This window comes from Zingiber officinale, chromosome 5A (genome assembly GCF_018446385.1).
Source record: "Zingiber officinale cultivar Zhangliang chromosome 5A, Zo_v1.1, whole genome shotgun sequence".
In the NCBI taxonomy this organism is placed as follows: domain Eukaryota; kingdom Viridiplantae; phylum Streptophyta; class Magnoliopsida; order Zingiberales; family Zingiberaceae; genus Zingiber; species Zingiber officinale.
The window spans coordinates 118,978,189-118,998,562 of NC_055994.1; the positions used below are offsets into that span (position 1 = coordinate 118,978,189).

At 34.8% G+C, this 20,374-nt stretch overlaps 2 protein-coding genes and 1 long non-coding RNA gene across 3 annotated transcripts; all 3 read right to left on the minus strand.

Annotated features, from left to right (window-relative positions):
• Positions 1 to 452: 452 nt before the first annotated feature.
• Positions 453 to 3,414, minus strand: LOC121981479. Its single transcript, XM_042534016.1, has 3 exons — positions 1,970 to 3,414; positions 1,185 to 1,365; positions 453 to 1,105 (listed from the first exon to the last, which is right to left on the minus strand). The coding sequence occupies exons 1-3, from the start codon at positions 3,326 to 3,328 to the stop codon at positions 531 to 533; spliced, it is 2,115 nt and encodes a 704-aa protein (XP_042389950.1). The 5' UTR covers positions 3,329 to 3,414; the 3' UTR covers positions 453 to 530.
• A 210-nt stretch (positions 3,415 to 3,624) lies between these two features.
• Positions 3,625 to 4,759, minus strand: LOC121981480. Its single transcript, XR_006111822.1, has 3 exons — positions 4,472 to 4,759; positions 3,860 to 4,034; positions 3,625 to 3,767 (listed from the first exon to the last, which is right to left on the minus strand). It is a non-coding gene; the product is annotated as an uncharacterized LOC121981480 (long non-coding RNA).
• Positions 4,760 to 7,580: 2,821 nt separating this feature from the next.
• On the minus strand, positions 7,581 to 19,952 carry LOC121981481 (fructose-bisphosphate aldolase-lysine N-methyltransferase, chloroplastic-like). Its single transcript, XM_042534018.1, has 9 exons — positions 17,514 to 19,952; positions 17,221 to 17,261; positions 17,033 to 17,113; positions 16,693 to 16,728; positions 11,962 to 12,045; positions 9,661 to 9,794; positions 8,301 to 8,389; positions 8,050 to 8,198; positions 7,581 to 7,925 (listed from the first exon to the last, which is right to left on the minus strand). Exons 1-9 carry the CDS (start codon positions 17,611 to 17,613, stop codon positions 7,731 to 7,733), a joined length of 909 nt encoding a protein of 302 aa, XP_042389952.1. The 5' UTR covers positions 17,614 to 19,952; the 3' UTR covers positions 7,581 to 7,730.
• Between the last annotated feature and the right edge of the window lie 422 nt (positions 19,953 to 20,374).

The following is a 20,374-nucleotide window of genomic DNA, read 5'->3' on the forward strand; positions in this document are numbered from 1 at the left end:
TAAGTTTAGCGACGACAATTAACCCCCTTCGCTCAACGACATCAGTGGCCCATTTTATAGTGACGGAAATAATCGGTCACTAATTGGTCTCTATTCTCAATTAGCGACCGATTAGCGACGGATAATTCTGTCGGCTAAAAGAGTTTTTTCCAGTAGTGTTTGTGATCACTAGAAGATGATTGGCCACACTCCCATGGATGCCAGTCGTCTGGCTGTAGGCAATGTAGGCAATGATATCACCAAATACGTAAAGGAGTAAACTCCGCAGAGGAGAAAAGGGCGAGACATCAATCAGCAATTCTATAATGTGAGCGTAAGTGCTGGTGTTCTGATCCTAGAAGACCACTTGCTCTTGCTCTTGTAACTTCTCTGTCATCTCTACCATCTCCTTACGGTAATCCTCGATATTCTGCAATTAGGTAATTCCATGCACCATTTTTGATATCTTCACATATCAACTAATTTAAATACTAAGATGTACATGAGAGTAGAGCCTATCGAACACCAGTGAATTTTCTGCTGCCCTTTGCCTAGTTAAACAAATCAAAAACAAGTTCCTCCAAAAGTACATCATTTACCATCCCTTCAATTCGGATTGCAATCAAATCAACATCACAAACCAAGAGAAGCCATTCTTTGTCGAGGAGCTCGTTCCTATCACTGCAATCCAGCAATTTCCTTCCCTCGACTAGAGTTTGCCACACAGTTTTTGCAACGCTATTGCAGTCCAATGCCAGGGGGCAAAGCTCTGACATGCTATGCACATTCTTGCATGATCTAGCAACCGTTTCTGTGAGGGTGCAACTTATAAGATCAAACAGTAGCCTTCTTTCGGATCTTGGCCATAACACAACTTTGTTGTACTTCTTCTCTAGTTTATCAAAGAGATTTTGGTCCAAGGTATCCACTAGCTTGTTATCAATAATACCAAGGAAGCCTGATTCCTGAAGAGTGTCAAGCATGTATGCAAAGTCTCTATCATCACTGTCTACGAGTTCTTGGTCCATATCATGATCACAACATCTCTTATTAGGTGGGACCTCAGCTTTCTGAGTATATACATCTGTTGACTCCAACTTCAGAAGTTCAAGTTTCCTCCTAAGCTCTGAAATTTAAGATCAAATATGAGAAAGTTTATAGTCTTAAATGAAGACATGAAAACAATGACAAGTTCCTTTGCTTGCCTTTGAGATCTGAACTTAATCTTTCAAAGCATCCTGAGCTATATGCTTCATCTTCTGATGGAGTCTCCAGAACAGAGACTGGGCTTGCCTGTTCATTTTCCTCCGTGCTTAGGGTGTCTAATACACCCATATCAGGTTCAGAGTGAAGTGGCTCGAGTGGAAGATTGTCAATTGAAGTTTCCTGTGTTGATGCAGTTTTCTTTTAAGTATTGCAAAGTGATGTTCTTGGTCTTGGTATTAACAATGAAACCCAAAAATAAAACCAAGTATAATATAACGCAAAGCAACATATTGACAAAAAAACAAGAACATAATCTACCTTTTAATGTATCAGTCTCCGAAGATTGTAATTAAGTAAAACCCTTGTGATTCTGAATGTTTAAAGGTAAGAAACCAATGCTTTGGATAGAAGCAAATCATACTTGATCGAACTACATAATCAATTAAATGATGACAATATGTGATAAATGAAATGGATCCTAGCAACACTAGGCATGGCTAAAAGTAGGCTCGATAGCTATAAGAGTAATTTGTGACTCTAATCTACAACCAGTTACCAATTGAAAGCCGTGAAAGTAATTTCTCAAGGAAAAAACAATATGTCAAAAAGATTCATTTTGCTTCATCTTTTATATTGAAGCAAGTGCATCTAATTGTTATACACGAAAATCTCATTAAAAGACGTGAATTCTGGCCATAGCAATCATCTCATTAAACTAATAATTTTCTTTGTAAAAACAAAAAAAAAAAATTTTTGCTGGAGAAATACAGTGACAGAAGAAAACCTGATTTGCTACTGCATTTAGAATCTGTCCAATCAAGCCTTCATTATCTAATGACAGTTCAAGTGCAGAGGTTGCTGGTTTCTCCTCCCATGACTCATCTCTAAGCTGAGGAATAGAGACACAACTTTTTGGTCGACTATCAGAGTTGGCACAATCCATGGGTGAAGGATGTATTGTTGTTTTTGCCATGTGAACTCTCTTCCTTGATCCTTCTGTGCTCACATTAGTTTCTTGTTCAGGTAGCATGTTTTCCTTAGCAACCAAATGCTCTAGTTGAGATCGATGAATTTGATTCTTTATGTTTCTAACTGACACAGTTTGTGGTTCAGTCATTTTGGCAACTAAAGAGATACAAGATGGTCTCATTGTCACATCTTCAATTCTATCGTTATTTGTGGCAACATCTCGTTCTCTGTCATTTATCTTCAGACTTGAATTGTACTCAACAAAGGGCTGTAGGCTCACATATCGTACTCTGTCTTCATTGTCAATTCTAGAAAGATTGTCTGTGCTTCCAGGTGCCTCATTGCTGTCAAAAATTTTATCTAGAACAGTTGTGATGTCAGATGTATCCTCAGTAAACTTCACAGTCCTGTCATAAGATAGACCAAGGAGCTCACTTAGTGTCTGTGAGCTATGAGAACCATGTCCCTCGTTCTGAAACTTCCTAGTGACCTTCCATCTTTCAGCCAGGCGCCTTCGTGCCTCCCTGCTCACAGAAGATTCAGTTGAAGATAAAGGTGAAGAGTTGCAGTTGCCAATCCAAACCCTGAAGTTATCAGAAGATAAAAAAGTTGCCTCTGACTCTCCATTATCATCAAAGGGCATCCTTTCAGATAGAGAATAATGTTTAATTCGGCTGCTTCTAGTCTGCCTCGCCTTTCTTGTCTTTTCCTGGGTAATTTTAATTGAATCCTTCGGGCACGATAACTCCGTGTGATATGCTAACTTTTGTTTCCCTTCATTACGCATCTCCCGAATTCTAGAAGCAGCAATTTCACTGAACACTTTAAAGTTAAAATGGAAATCCTCATCCGTAAATAAACTATCCTTTGCCAACTTTCTAGTCTTCCCTTTGTTTGGTTTTAGGATCACAATGCGAGCAGGACTTGCACAAGATTCACAGTTGCCTTTGTATTGTGATGCAGATGGCATATGTGGGTTGACAAAGTTTGTATTGACAGAGTTGAAAATTTCTTGCTGCCAATCAGAACACCAATCTCGGATCCTTTCTGATTCAGGTGGTTTAAGCCGGCCTCCATTGCCACAATTCTTAGCACTTTTAGATGCTTTTAATATCGTAATCTTATCCCCTTGAGATGTGGTTATTGCGTTATCAGGCTCTCGAAAATGTTTCATGGATAGCAAATTGTGATCTTGGAGATGTTCTAGGAAGATATCCTTGGTTGAATCTGGGACATCAGGTATATGATTAAAAATTGAAACCTCTAAGTGTGCATTCTCCTGACATGATGATGGATCCTATAGATTAACATTGGATGTTTCTGTCACCTCAAATACATCTTTGAAAAGAAGAACCTCACTGCTTCTCCTGTGTGGATGATACTCCAAATGTGCAGTGGCAAATATCTCTCTCCAGTGCTCTCAGATGACAACGATCAATAGGTTTCTGGTGTCTCACTGAAGATGGAAGAGTATCCAGACCCATCAGCCTTGCAACCAAACTGGGAGAGTGGTGTTCCATCACTTTAGCTTTTGATACCTCGTGATCTAATATCTCCTTTGCAAGATAACTGTTGGGTTTCATGGATGAGTTTTGCCGGAATCCAATGGTAGACTGTTGAGATTCAAGCATGCAAAAATGTGATTACAGGGCAACTATATTCCACAATAGAGCCATAAGCTATAGTTGAAAACAAAAATACTTACCCGGTTTTCTTCTGATGGAAATTTAATGTGAGGATCAGATGAATCTCTTGAGGCATTAGCAAATTTTGCAATTAAAATCTACCCGAAAAATTAAATAAGAAAATCCAGGCTTATGGATCGAAACCATCAGACATGAAAACTAGTGAATAAGGAGTTCCAGCAAAGAAACAGCAATCTGCAGAATGGTTTGACCAGATGATTATGCTTATCTTGACCTCCTTTTTCTATAAAGAGGCACAGGATGCTTAAAAAGCAAACTTTACAAATTTGTTTATATAAAGCAACGAATTATCTGTCTCCAACTCAGATGGATTTACCAAACTAAGCTTCAGAAACAAGTAAGAGCTGCAATTTGGTGTAGAGGGAAGGCGGATAAATGAAGCAAAGACTTGATCAGAATATGATGAAATCGAAAAAGATTGTGCTTTTTTAAATGCGATTTGACGATTATAAAAAGAGAAGCAAAGAAGCGTCCAAAGAAGTGGATCTGAAAGACCATAGATATTTTTTCAAGCAACATGGCCTCTGATCAGAACTCAGAGGAATCGAATGCCGTGTAAAATGCAAAGTGCAACCCTAATAAAATGAAGAGAGAGGAAGGGGAAGGCTCACCTAATTGTGTGTCGGCTTCTCCGGCGTCCCGATCTGCCGCTCGAGCGGTGCATTCTCTTCGTCCGCTAAGGATCCGAAGCTGCTTCCGGCTTCCAGCAGAGGAACTGGTGCGTCGAGGGGAAGAGCGAGCGAGCGAGAGGAATGTCGGCGTGCGATGCGACGTGCGACGTGCGTCGTGCGAGCGAGAGAGTGGAAGTGGAGGAAGAGGACGAAGGAACGGGAAGTTGAGTTGGCGGCTGACGAAAGCAATTCAATAAATGAGCCATCTTTGTTGATCGAATACGAATATCGAGTCCCACAGATGGTTCGTAGATCGTCAAGATAATTCGTAGATCGTCATTCCACGTCGGACGATCTCGTCAAATAATTTAAACGTATTAGATTGAAATTTTATCAATACAAATTCATCATTAGCTGACTCACCAAGCTCAGGATCTACGCGGGTCAGCCCGTAATAAATTTAGATTGTCCCGCGAGTTGAAAATACATGTAAACTAAGTTTTATATTATTATAATTTTAAATTAAAAATAATATTTTTCATCCAAGTATTTATTTGTGTTCATTTATATTTAAAATACATATTTGTGGATATATTTAATTGATAAAATTTTTCCGAAGTAAAATATTGAATATACGAAATATTTTTTAATTTGTTAAAAAAAAAAATTGATGAGTCCGTGGGTAGATCTGCTAAACCCGCAATTCGCTTTGGATTGGGTTGCGTTGGAAATTTTTCAACCCGTCATGTTGACGAGTCGGCATGCTCCGCCCCGTCAAATGATTAGCGTGCCATGGCCCGACCCACCCTATCAGGGATTAGTCCATCTGAGCCGTCTAATTTCCGGGATGAAAGAATAAAAAATGGTAAAGAATTTTTTTTTAAAAAAAAAGATAAATTATAACATTTAATTATATTTTTATTCTAAAAATACTTCTATTCTACATATTATAATAATAATAATAAAACTTTTTAATTAAAAAAATTTATTTAAATTTAATTTAATCAAAATGTATATATATATATATATATTAATTTACTAGTTTAATAAAAATTAGTAAAATTTTATTAAAATCATTTTATATATATATATATATATATATATATATATATATATATATATATATATATATATATATATAATTATTATTAATACACATTTATGTGATAAGACAGTAAAATAATAAATTAATAGATAACAGGATCAAATATGCATGAGTTATATATAATTGTACCAGTTAACACAACTGCGATAACAGGAATAAATAAAGAAAAGAAACGTCCTTTCACCAGTAGTGTTTGATAAATTAAATGGAGATCTTTTCTTTGAATTTTATTTTTTTCAATATTTTAGATTATCAAATATCTTGAAAGTGAAAGGTAGTCAATAAAAAATTCAACATTTGAAATAATTGAGAATTTTGGCGATGTAATCTGCACGTGAATAATTCAGGACGAAAGCGAGTTCCCGCTTAAATACGCGACAACGAGGCGTATCCACCAAGAGAACAGGACCCCGATGCATTCCACTAAACCCATCATTCCTGCTTTCCCATTGACTTCTTTGTCACAGGGCCCACCTGCTACGTCAGTAAATGCGTGGTGGGGACCCATTGTGGGGACGCAGATTAAAAATGGAGTATTTTTTTTAATTGACATTAGTAATTCTGACATCATCGATTTTAACCTATAAAAATTTTCTCATAGGCTAACCAGAATAACATAAGGTTCATCAGTCCAATATATTTAAGTTAATCGTCTGTTAAAAAAAAATCATAATTAACTGAATATAAACTCGATCCTTATCTATTAAAAAAATTTAAAAAGGCGTTCTCACTGCACTATTATTTTAGGACTATAAATCGAGTATCTTGATGGTTAATTAACAAAAATGTGTTTATTTATAATTTTTTCTGCTCTAGATTTATTTACTTATTTCTAAGAAAACAAATATTTGTAAATATTAAACGGACGGCTGAGAACCAGATGCCACCGTGTGGCCGCCATTATTATTATTTTTATTTGAAGTTTTTTAGTTACATATTTCCTTTTTATGCTTTAAATTTTATCGAGTGGGGTTGCGTCATACAAGTATTGATTTTAAATATATAATTATTAGTGGAATCATGAGTGACTAGTAATGAAGTTAGTAAAGAGTTTAGTTAGGATTATATTGTCCTAAGTGGTCGAGTTCAGGATTTCAAGGTATTATCACATAGAATATTTCAAATTGATTGCTAGAATGCAATAATCAATTAAAAAATAATTTATATTTAAAAAATTATTATTATTAATATGACATATAGAAATAATATTTGAGGATAAAAAAAAATTAGACGGATATATAAAATTTGATTTCATATCATTCTAAGTTCTCTAAATCTTTCAATCGATTTTGGTTGAAATTGATTGATAAACGTAGAGAGTTCAGAATGATATAAAATTAATACCTATATATTTATTTAATTCTTATATCCATATATTTAAATATTATTTTTATATGTTATATTAAAAACAGAAATTTTTTAAATACGAATGAAATTTATGATCCAAACAACTAGTACCAAAATAAGTAGATAAAGGTATAACAACAATTAATTCTAAGGTATCACTGGAACAATGACAAGATGGACTGAGAGTAGTAGATTAATTAGCGAATTCTAGGCATGAATAAAACTCCCGTAAAAAAGGATTTTATGCAGATGTTCACAACAATACTCATGGCAATTCTAAAAAGAGTATTACTACTGCATTCCAGGACCAAAGAAGAGTTCTTATTATATCATTTGTCATTTGCTTGTGCATCTATGTTTGTATATATTTGTTCTAAGATATGATATGTAATATATTTCTACACTTCCAAAGGATATCCAAGAGAAAAAAAAATAGTATAAATTTAGAAGTGATCCACTTGGATCAGGTTTGTTTTTTTGTGTGCTTATATCTTTGTACTTGTTATTGTATTTGTACTTTCCGCTGCATACTGACTTATAGTGACAAACACATCAATGATACACCAGCATTGTATCTAACAATTAGAAAGAAAAATAAAACACTTCGATTTAGTATCAAACAAGGGCTCTGAGTACCTACCAAAGAATCAACGAAGATAGATAGAAAAGGATAATGCATTTCTTTTAAAATAAAAAATACGACCTTAGACAACCTAGCAGGGTTTTTTTCCCTCCAAAAAATGAATAAACATTGTTCATGAATAATCAGTGCTCATAAAGGCTGTAACTAAACTAAATTTGAGAAACTTAACCAAGTTCAGTGTCGGCAGATAAGGGCAATGCATCTTCTTCCTTGGCTCCTGACAATCTTTTGCAGTAATTTTCCAACCAGTTGTAAGCAGACTGCATAATTCGCAGCTCTCCAATGAGAAGATTTACTGCCATTCGAGTTCTAATAGATGGCCGAAGATTATAATCAGTGTCATCCTGAGAATTAAGCATCTGCCAGAAGGGATCATAAAACAATGGGGTCATCAGGATACCGACGTATGTACAAAACTTTGTAAGTACACCCTATTTACTAGGATAAGTGATAATTTTATGCTTAAGAAACTTGGGTTTTAACCTTTAGAGCAGTATTATGGCCCTCGATCATGAGGAAGAGTCGCGAACACAAGATGTGATGAGCTTGAACTTCTCTTTCCTTGCTCTTTAATGGGCGCCGAGCCAACCGACCATCATTTTCAGCAGCTTCAGCGAGCAAAGCTTGCAACTCTGGAGATATAAAAAATTATATAAAAATTTTTCTTAAAGTTACAAAATATCCTAAATAACAATATGTTCAACCCTGCAATATACAGATCCTAAAATAAAAACCTTCAATTGATGTAGCAGATAAAATCCTAACAAATGCACGAAGCGCCTGAGGAATGCCCTTTCCCTTGCTACTAGCAGATTTGACTTCCCTAGTTACAGAATAACAGGAACTTTTGAGATGCATAGGATCCGAAAAACAATAGGGATAGCTTCTCAATTTTTTTCTTTTCTAGGAAGAAAGAAATCTGATAGATCTAAATACAATACATACTATAGATCTTCGAGGAGCATCAAATAGATTTGAGTGTTCAACTTTTATTCAAATGTGCATAATGATGATGACTTTAGTTAAACGCCTACAAATGCATTCTTTCTGTTTCTGATATCAAATTTTCCGCTAGACAATTCATGAATGAATCTACCATCATGAGTGCCAATAAATTAACATGAATGCAAAGGATACATTCCATAAAACTTGGCTCAAATTATCAAAGTTTTTCCCAGTGATCTTACTCAGAGATACAGTTCCATGAAACTTAGCTCAAAAAAATTTATGGGTTTTCTGTAATCTAAGAAAGGTTAGTGTCGAGATAATTCACCTTCCTTCCTTAATAAATCACCCATTTTGCAGTCATATGAGCACCATACTATTTAGATGACAAGATCTAGCAGATAAATTATGGTGTTACATTTCTGCATTCCAGATCACAAATTTATTTCAACTCCTGAGTTATCTTCCAAGGACGTTGTTTAGATGTACAATATCAAGTCCAACATCCTGAGAATAGATACTTTGACTGTAATAATAGTCAGAATAGCAACTAATCTTCATGAACCATGACATCTCGATCATATGATATGGAGTATCGTTCCTGATGTTGGAGGCACTCTAGCTTCCTCATAACCAACTCTAATACTAGTTAAAGTTTTTATTTGCAAAAGTGCAAACAAGAGTCCATTTTTTGAAGCTTACTAAACAGTTCGTTTCCACCACCTACAATCTTCCAACCAAAATTCTCAAACATCTCTAATCTTCATCTTCCACTTTCTTAACTTGTCGGTACATATTTACCCATCATATAAAAGACAAGACATAAATGTTACCTGATAGAAACAAGGGTGGCCAACTTCCCAGGAACTCTTTCAAAGAAAATGTTATTATGTCAACAATGATAAAAGTCAATTTAAAACATGTGATGTTTTTGAATATTATCCATGCATCATCTGCAATATTTTGTGCAATATCTTGAGTGTTCTTTGTCTTCCATTATTGAAATCTAAATAATGATATAATTTTCAATTCAGCAAAATTTAACTAAATGCTGCAGAATAAATCCTTGTCTTGTCTATAGTCTAGGTTCATGTTTCATTTTTTTTTTTTTTAACATATAAAATTATGTAAATAGACCAAGTTGCCAACTTGATAATAAAGGAGTTCCCCGTTGAATTGGATTTATCAACACTTGAGATCCTCGGAGAGCAATGTTTTTCCACAAGCTCTGTCTTTGTTGCATATAAGGGGTCATGTAAAGGTATATCCATATGAAGCTGAACCTGAAACCATCAAGGAGTTTTAGGTTAGATCTGATGCTAACTGCTACCACAGGCTTTGATGAAATAAGTATGGACAAATTCATAACATGGGCATGCTAAGGGCTAGGGGTGAGAGTCATAGGTTAGGGATAATACTTTTAATGGAATCAATGACAAAGATGATGAAAGCTGCCCATCAGTATTATGTTCAAGTGACAAATTTTGGACAAATCCCAATAAAGCACTAGTAAACATAAAGCTAAAATGGGTAAGAAATCCTAGATCCGGGAAAAATCAATACTTAATGAAATTTTCAATCTGTATTGCCTAATAGTATAATTTTGCATGGTTGCATATTTTGGCCTAGGAGGCCACCTAGGCACTAGGCGGCTCCTAGACGAACAGAAAACCCTCTAATTGGCCAAAGTAGGCGTCACTATTTATGTACGGTCCTAGGTGCCGAATAGGCGGGCGATTTTTTTTTTTTTTTAGTTTTAGACCAAAACAACGTCCCGTTTAATTTTTTTTATAAATATTTATGGCCCAAAACGATACCGTTTTGGGCCATTTAGCAACATAATTCTCAACTTATTCAACTATATTCATTATATTTAAATTTCAATTGAAAACTAGCTTAATTTGATGAAAATTCAATTCAATAGATATTAGATCATAGTAAAAATAAAGTACAATGAGTTTAAAATATTAAGGTACAATAATTTCAATAAGCCTAAACAATTTTTACAATGAAATTAATACCTTCAAGGGAACTTTTCAAGTGGATTTAAACTTATTTTTGTCTTCCAACCTAAAAAAGTTAAAAAATATATACAAATAAATATTAGTATTGAAACACAAAAAATTGCTTCAAAATAAGTTATAATTATAAATAATATCAATATTATTAATGCTGAAATTAAAATATATATATATATAAAAAATTTAAAAGTACTAGAGCGCCTAGGCGCTAGGCGCCAGTGAGGCTCCCGACTGGTGCCTAGTGCTTTCTGCAACATTGTAATTTTATCTAGATTTTGTGTCAACCTATATTAAATATTAATCCCAATCCGAGATAATAAGTTGATTGTTGTTGATATGATGGCTACATGGATATGATACAATAAACGAGGCTTAAGAATGGTCTTTAAAAGGAATACTCTGCACTTAAAAAATGGTTGAAATAGAAGCAAAGATGGTGAAGAAATCTACCTTGATATTTAACATAAATAATATTGAAACGAAGTCTTTGTTTTTTCTTTAACCACTATAGATAATAGTATTACTAATAATCATACAGCTGCCTTCAAGCATAGTTGATGATTTCAAGTAATGTGTTATTCATCCAAATGGAACTGTCTTGTAAAAATTAATTATGCCGACTAAAACTAAAGGAAATTTGATCAACATGGAAGCCCTAAACAAAACAAAAGGAAATTTAGTCATATGGAAACCTTGAAACACTTGGAATCAATCACAAAGAATGATGATTCAGATATCTAATTTAACATCATGCGTAGTATCTAACAAGGTATTATGTCAATTCATAACACTCAACCATGGTGAAGTATTAAAGAGAAAACTGTAAGGCAGAAATACACTACATTAAGATATACGCTTTGTGGCAAAAGGCGAATACGCTCGCCCCCAGCGCCCCCGCCAACCCGTCCCAAGGCCAACACGGAGGAGGTAAATCACGGGCGGCTACTAGCCTTTGGAATACTGACTAGCACATAAGGGAGGTATTTACCTCGGCTTTGCCGAGATTCGAACCCCAGACCTCATTGTGGCAACACCTCATGCGCTAGCCACTAGACCCATCCGAGGAGACTACATTAAGATATACACGAGAATACTGATAGTGGGTGCTAGAATAAACAGCATCTCTTCAGAAAGCTACCCTAGCCTCACGTACTTATAGATTGTTCTCTATCAATCTTGAAGGAAGGCAAGACCCTGTTATTTTAATTACAATTATCTTTCATTAAATTAGCAGGCAATGTCAGTAAGAAAATTATGTATCCCAGCAACATCAGATCATAATTCAAAAGGTGAATTGAAGTAGTTGAGATAGGGAAGATCAATGAGACTAATAACAAGCAAAGCATCTATATTCTAACCAAATTGCATCAAAGCTTCTCATTCACAGTCATCACCTACTTCATGTCTTAGAGAAAGATGGATGCTCAACCTGATCATATAGGTTGTGCTGAAGAGTAAACCCAAAATCCAGCAGCAGTGTAGCATTTGAAAACTTTCCATATCTTATCATCACCTGAAAGTCAAGAGATATTTTATGTTTGTCTAAAAGCAGAAAACCAAGATGCAAGATTAACCTCAATGAAGATAGGAGTGGGCAAAATGAAGTACCCTAATTTCACCATCTAAGAAATAAGCCATGCAATGTAACATCTCATTCTCATCTATAAATTGTGTAAATTTGTGACCCAAAACTTCATGATATGGTACCAGCATAAATTTTAAAGCCAACAATTTCATTCTGCAGACAAAAAATGTTAACACCATCCAGAAGCAGCTTTCTGACATACATATATGGAAAATCTGCTTAGAGAATTCAATCATAATGTCCAGACAGCTGGAAGATGAATGCCTTTAGGACTGAGGATTAAACTTAAACACCTATCTAACATTTGCGGTAACTGAATCACCATGTTATGATATATTTATCATGCCCACTTAGCCTATGGTTGATTTCACAACAATGGTATGTATTCCCATTAGGTATATACGCCGGCAAAAACCCATCATGCATCTCAAAAATGGGTAAGAATTGGGTAGGACATGGATACCTCATATGCATGGTTCAATTGGCAGTTGAAATGTGTCAGCTTATAATAGGCATTATAGCCACCCAAGTAATCTTGACTCATCTTAAAGGCCTGTAAATAACCTTGCAGCATAAGAGGATTCTCAGTGAGGGGAGAGACTCTTAATCCTCCTTTGCCTTGACTTATGGGTTTTTCAAACTCTCATCTTCAAAACCTAACTCCTTCACAAAACCCACTTTGGCCATGCACATCTCCACATCTTCGCCACATAAGAGAAACTCCTTGGCTATTGAGCTTATCACTTCTCATCTACACATCTTCACCACATCATTTGTCACCTCTGCACCTCCACCTCATCATTTCACCTCCTTACATCTTCTCTTAACCTCTTTACCTCCACCTGATCAGTTCACCTTTCACCTCATCACTTCACCTCTACAGATCTTCATCATTTTACCTCAGCATTTCTCCCACTTCATCTCCTCTTCATCTCCACCTCATCACTCTACCTCTTCATCTTATCACTTCACCATGTGATTATCGTTCCCACTTCATCCAAACTGGATGAATTACTCCAATTCAGTTAAATTACTTTAGAATCAAACATCGTGTCGTGTCGTATAGAATTTTTCATTCTGCCCACTATCCGGCACTAGTACAGTGTTAGGGAGACAACTGCAACCTCACGACGTCCTCCACAAGACCACGGCCTCGCGACATCCTCCACAAGGTCACGGAGGCAGCTGTGAGGGCACAGTGTCGCGATGGCAGCCATGAGGTCGCGGCTACCTCTAGTTTTGTTTTAAATTTATTTATTTATTTTACATTTTATATTTTTTATTTCTATATTATTAAATTCTTTTTATTTTTTTTATCTGTAAATTTTTTTTCCTCCTCCATTGTTAGTTTTTTCTTCTTCTTCATCCATCCACAAGGGTAAACAATGAAAAAAAAAAAGCTTCTTTACCTCTTTAACAATGGTTAATTTTTTTCTTCTATCCTTGAAAAACTCTCTTAAAGACAATTTTTTTCTCTATTTATCTACAAAATAAATAGAACCAATAAACCTCTTTAAAATAGAAACAAACAGATTGTTAAAAAAATAAATATAATAAAAAAAAATTCTCTTATAAAATATAGTGCTATGAATTAAATTATGATATATAAATTTAGTTTAATTTTAAATTGGTTAAAAAAATATAAATTTAATTTAATTTAATTTAAATCTACTTGATTATGTCATGTCTATTTAATTGGTGAACTTTTAACTAATCCTAAATTAACTTTTACTCGATAAGGATTAAACATTTTACTAAATAATATAAAAATTTGAACTCAACTTTCAATATCTCAAAGATAACTCAATAATAACTATATATAATAATCAAATATTAATAAAGATATTGTTTAATTAATATATTTATGTTTTAAAATATCAAAATTGTATCAGCATGATACGATACCGAAACTGTATCATTCGGATCATAAATTGAAACTTCGACACGACTCGAAATTTTAAATCTTGCTTCTAGTTCATCCGAACTACTACTAAATTATTCAAACTTGAACTGCTTGCCTTCATCTGAATTGCCCACACTTGATCCAAACTAATGAATTGTTCTCAATTCTTCAAAACTACTCCCACTTTATCCGAACCAGATGAACTACTAATACATCTGAATTGCTCCCATTTCATCTGAACTGCTCCTGTTTCATATGGACTAATGAGTTAGCAAAGCGCACCTAGTTCAATCTCCACCTACATCACAATTTCCTTCAACCAAAGTACCATGTTCAAGTTTACTCTCTAGCAATAATGTGCAAACCTCATTATTTGATTGAAGTTTGACCATAACAACAAGCAAGGCCAACTTTGACAATTAGGTATTGTAGCTGATTTCATAGGCAAATACAAAAAAGGGTGGGGCACATATAGGGATGCTGAATAGGTTACAGTCCTAATAGAAACTAATGAAGCATGAAAATGTGCCCCATACTGACTAATGACAGCCACTGTGGGGAAAAACATAAAAAGAATTCTGAATGGGTTAGTAATTCATGAAGTATGAAAACATGCCCATACACTGACTAGTAACGAGCAGTGTCAACAAAACACCTCGAACAGCATGGATAAAAAACAAAGCATATACACTTTAGATGGTCAACGGTGAAGCAACAAAAGAATGTGTGATGTGTTTTGTTTTCATTAAAAATATGTGAAGAAATGAATGACACTACCTGAATTGGATGCATGTCTTTCCCATCTTTCCAGCACACTACTACATGTCCCAAACACTTCACAATCTGATTGTGCAGTTTTATCTTCTAAATACTACAAACAAACTCATAAAATTTTTGAACCATTCCTTGGCTTCTCATTTCATTTTTTTTTTAACATATATATTGATGGAAGCACTTCTTCACAATAGGGCAAATTGGGTTGTAGGTCCGTTTCTTCCTTATTTACTAAATACTACTAGGAAATTAAGTACTCTCATTGTTATTGGAAAATATTGATAAGTTATTCATGATAGCAATGATAGAGAAGGAGAAAATGCAAGGAGATGGAAACAGTAGGTGGTCTGTATAAAAAGAAAATTGCAAATTTTCAAGTCAACTTGGAAAGAAAAACAATATGTCTATGATATTCAAAACCTAGGAACATGGTTTCAAAAATGTTTCTTAGACGTTTGCAGTAGGGACCACATCATTTGTTGCATATGTGAACCCTTATATGCATTTATCAACAATATATGTGACCAAGGGCTTAGGCGGCCACATATTCTATGTGGCCATATATGTAGTTGTATACGTAGATATCCAACTAACTGAAATTGTGGATGGTCTGATACAAAAGGAAAATAAACAAGTTGGTTGGGGGCACTTCTTAAAGATAGGCAAAATTGAGTCATAGGTCTGTTTGAGTGTTTGTATAACAAATAGTACTAGGAAATTTAGCACACTTGCCTTTATTGGTAAATATTGTTAATCTATTTATCCTGGCAATGATAGTCCAGCCAATTTGGAAAACAAATGGTTTTAATATGTTGCCTAGGCATTGCAGTAGGTGACCACATCACTTGTAGCGTATGCAATTGCAGACCACATCACTTGTGGCGTATGCAATTGCCTATAAACACTTAGCTTTGCTTCAATATATGGGACTAATGGGCCTAGGCAACCGTATATGGCATTGATACGACCATATATGTAGTCCTATATGCAGATATCCAACAAACAAAAACACTATTAACTGCTATGAAAAGAAAATTGTAAATTTTCGATCATTTCTTCATGAGGCTAAATTCAGTCAGAGAGCAGTTCTTTCTTATTTACAACATGCTATTGAAGTTTAGTACACTAATTTTGTAAATATCAGCCTATTCATGCTTACAAGGATAGAGAACTAAAAATGCAAAGATGTAAATAATGCATGGTCTGCTACAAAAGGAAAATTGTTAGCTTGCAGGTCAAATTTGAAAGGAAAAAAAAAAATTTAAAGTTAGATGATGCATCCAAAACCTAGGAAAATGGTTTTAATAGTGTTGTCTAGATCGCTTCAATGTATAAGACCAACGGACTTAGGTAGACACATATCTTATCTATGCAGCTATCTATGTAGTTTTATATATGGTCATTTAATAAACTGAAACTGTAGGTGATCTGGAACAAAAGGAAAATTGCATATTTTCAAGTCAACTTTGAAAAAAAAAAAGTAGCTGCTGTATCCAAATCCCAGAAACGTGTTTTAAAAGTTCCCTAGCTGTTAACAACAGGGACTGCTATGCTTTTGTTCAATCTAAACACTTACTATTATTATTTTTAATATATGCATCTCATATTACCCACATACTGCATATGTTCTTAGTGGGTCATTGACTATATAGTGCCTGCATAGGCACCTTTAGACCTTGCCTAGGAATTGCATTTGTAACCACTTTTTAAATTTGAACAGGAAACTATGTAGAACTTCTGCACCTTAGAACTGAGAGTTATCGTTTGAGGGATGGACGGTTATCTTTAGTTCTATATATTTCACATTAATTGACAGATACAAATAAGAAAAACCTTAGTTAAAGTTAGAAACTGAATAAGAAACAAAGGCAATAAGAATATGGTGCAAAACAATTGACCTGCTCACCAATAGCATAGTCACGATCAGCAATAACCTGGTAGCAATTTACCACAACAAAACATGTCAGATTCCATCTTTGACCTTAGTATTAGGAATGCCAGAGAAATGTGCAGCGTATACAAAATGACAAACTCCCTATACCTTAAAGGACTTGGTATCTAACTAACAATGGCAGTATATCTTAATTAATTTCAAAAAGTGAATTAAGTCATTGTTTTTCTGTGATCTCCTACTTGTCATAACAAAAAAAATTGAAAATGATAGAGAAAAAACATAGACTACATTAGCATGCAATAATACCATAAAGAATATCACCAGCTCAGAAATGACAAAGGTACCTCAGAGATTTCTTTATCTACATCACTTAGTAAAACAGCACCACACTTGCAATCATGATTGAGAAAATCTGCAAATGGGATCTAAAATTGAATTTTCAGTTTCAGAAAATGAAAGAAAATGGAGTTAACTAAATCAGATTATAATTGTCCAATTAAAAATAATTAAATAATGTCCTTGGCAATCATACCAATGATACACCCTTAGAAGTTTCCCATGCTCGTGAGGAAACTGCATCAGTTCATTAATTATTTCAGTAATAGACTTTAATGTCAAATCAAGAAAGCAGCATTCAAACATGAGGTAAAAATATATAAGTGAAAAGCAGCATTCAAACATGAGGTAAAAATATATAAGTGAAAAGCAAGTAACCGATGCAAAAGCAAGAGAACAGATCTCAAAGGAACTCAATATATATACCAACATAGTGAAGTCACCACCAATAATGTTTTGTAATAATTTCTTAGCCTATTGGGAGCATACCCAAAGCATATGCATGCATGAAATTCTCTAAATGAACCTTGCCAAAAACATCAGGAAACATTTCCAGAACCTGAAAGAAAAAATGAACCATGATTAACATCGCCAGTTAAAGGAAATGTCAAGAATAAAAGAAAATGAGTGGTTTCAGTTCTTTTGTCAGTCAATGATCAGTAAAGGGTGATGAATTACCTTCACTATATATATTAAAACATTTAGTGTTTACCTTAGCTCACTGGGAAGAATTTCATTCTCATTCTTAATGTGGAAGATACTATCATTAGTTGGCAATGATACTGCCTAACTTAACAAAGTTAAACCTTGAAATCATATCTTCATTAACAGTTCCAAACCAAAGATTCAAGGGAGGAGGGGATTTGAAGTATTTCTTTGGCAGCTCAAAGGGCAATTCCATCTCACCACAAAATATATATTTGATATGCTTAATGAAGATGGTATTCTAGGAGTTAATCCTATTAACATTTCCATGGCGCTAAATGCCAAAATAATATTGAGACAAGAGAACTTATTATCTAATTTCAACCAGTATCAAAAATTAATTGGTAAATTGAACTACCTCATTGTCATCAAACATGGCAATTTATTTGTGAGTGTTAGTAGAGCCTCTTTCTAATGACTATTGGGAGGCAACTCCAAAAAATCACAGATTCTCAATAATGCACCACAAAAGCATCTAGCATATCATGACCATGGACACAGCCATCTTCAAGTTTTTGGAATCACTAAAGTAGAAACAAATTTACTAAATTCTAGGAGATACTTTTTATTGAGGAGATGATGCTCCAAGGTTGGTTCTAACAAAGTTGTTTTGAAGTTGATTTTGATTTATGTTACTAATATGTACAACAAATTTGCAGAGATGTAAAATAATGCACATAGAGCTCAAGGAGTTAGTTGACTCAATGCGGTTGAGTATGTTTACGCTCAATGGATCAGAAGTCTCGAACAAGTGTTGGAACTTAGGAGCTTGGAGCACACTCTAGGCAACAAACATTGAGTGCTTGTGGATGTGGTCATGGAGAGTGTGTGCCCAGTGGCTTTGAGGTCTGGCACGAGGTGGACTCAAAAGGCGTGAAGGATCAACTAGAATGGAGCAATCTTAGCAAGTTAGTTGCATTCAATGGACTAGAGGCCTAACGCATGGTGGACTCTAAGGTGGACTTGAAAGGCATGGAAGATCAGATGGCATGAAGCAAATTCAGGGAGCTTCATGATAGTCATGATGGACTGGAGACTTGACACGAAGAGGACTCTATGGCAAGGAGCATTAGATAATAGGTCTAGACCAAGAAGCATGAGAGTGAGAGATTACATTAGTAAAATGTAATCTTAAAGCTTGTGTTTTGGGCAGCATCATGATATGTTTAGTTACCTAGTAACTTGATTTGAAACCTTTGATCAGGAGACTTTTAGCCTCAAATCATGGTTTACTAGCTTAGCTTGGTCTCGAAACTTTGCATGACCTTGTAGAAAGTTAACCTAAATATCAATCGAGTAAAGGTAGTTGAATGGTCAATCAGCTGAGCAACTGGGTATGACTTCCAATAGGCTAAAGGCTTGAGTAGTCAACTAGAAGAGAAATTCAATCAATAGTTGATATAGTCATTCAATACATTTGCTTGATCAATCGACTAAGGAATTTCCTCCACTAGACACAAATAAATTGTGATTGTTGAAGAGCTCTTATAAAAGATCTCAGGGAACTTTGAGTTGTAAGGTTGGACTAACCAATTCTAAACTTCTCTAATCAAGTAGTGTCAGTGCTCAAAGCTATTCAAGGGCTTGGAAAAATTCCTTTAATCAAATGATATTGATGCTCAAAGGGCTTAGATAAGGTTATAGTTGACCAGGTTAAAGATTTCAACTAAGCTTTTAGTAATCTTTTCTTAGCTTTGCATTTCATTGTATTATAAAAGGAGAGCTTTAATTGTAAACATCTAGGTTGGAATTTCTAAGAGGTTTACCCCAATACCCCTTGAGAATGAGTAAATGGTAGTTCTTAATTAAATTTTCAAAGGAGACACATTGGATGTATCATAAGTTGGGGTCCCCAAACCATATTAAATCTTTGTGTTAGTGAGTGTTATTTGTTTAGAAGTGAGGTCTCCAAACCACATTAAATCAAATGTGAAAGAAAGCAAACATCCACAAGTGAAAGCAAGCAAAAAACTGTTCCATATTCTATTGTTGCTATTGTATAAGCCAAGAATTGTAAAGAGGTTTATTCAACTCCGGAAGGTATCCGAGAAGGAGATAGTATCAAGGGATTTAGGGAAACTAAATGTAGGAACCGAGAGTTCCGAACCACGTAAATAGCTTTTGTTTGATTTGCTTGTATTCTTGTGTTTGTGTTTCTTTTATTTCTGCTGCATGCTAACACATTTGTAGGATCAAGCAAGGAATGAATACACAGTTATTCACCCTCCTCTAGTCATATTCGCAATCTTACAATGTACACTTGATACACATATCAAAACCACAAGTCAAACCTAACCTAAATCCTTTGCCAAATCTGTCAAAACAGTTTGGTTGAACTCGACTAGTTAGGAGCATTGTTTCCCTAACAATGTAATCTTAGGGCTTACGTTTTTAGATAGCATCATTAAGATGATGTGTTTAGCTAATTAGGGTAATTACCTAGTAGCTTACTTGGAAGCTTTGACTAGGGACAATTGTTGGTCTCAAGTCATAGTTTGCTAACTTAGCTTGGTCCTAGGACCTTGTGTGAGCTTACTAAAAGTGAAGCAATGAAGGAGAAACTAGATTTAATTTATTGAAGGTGCATTTAGTCTACTAAAGATGTCAAGTCAACTTCGCAGTTGACTAAATTCAAGGGTCTAGTG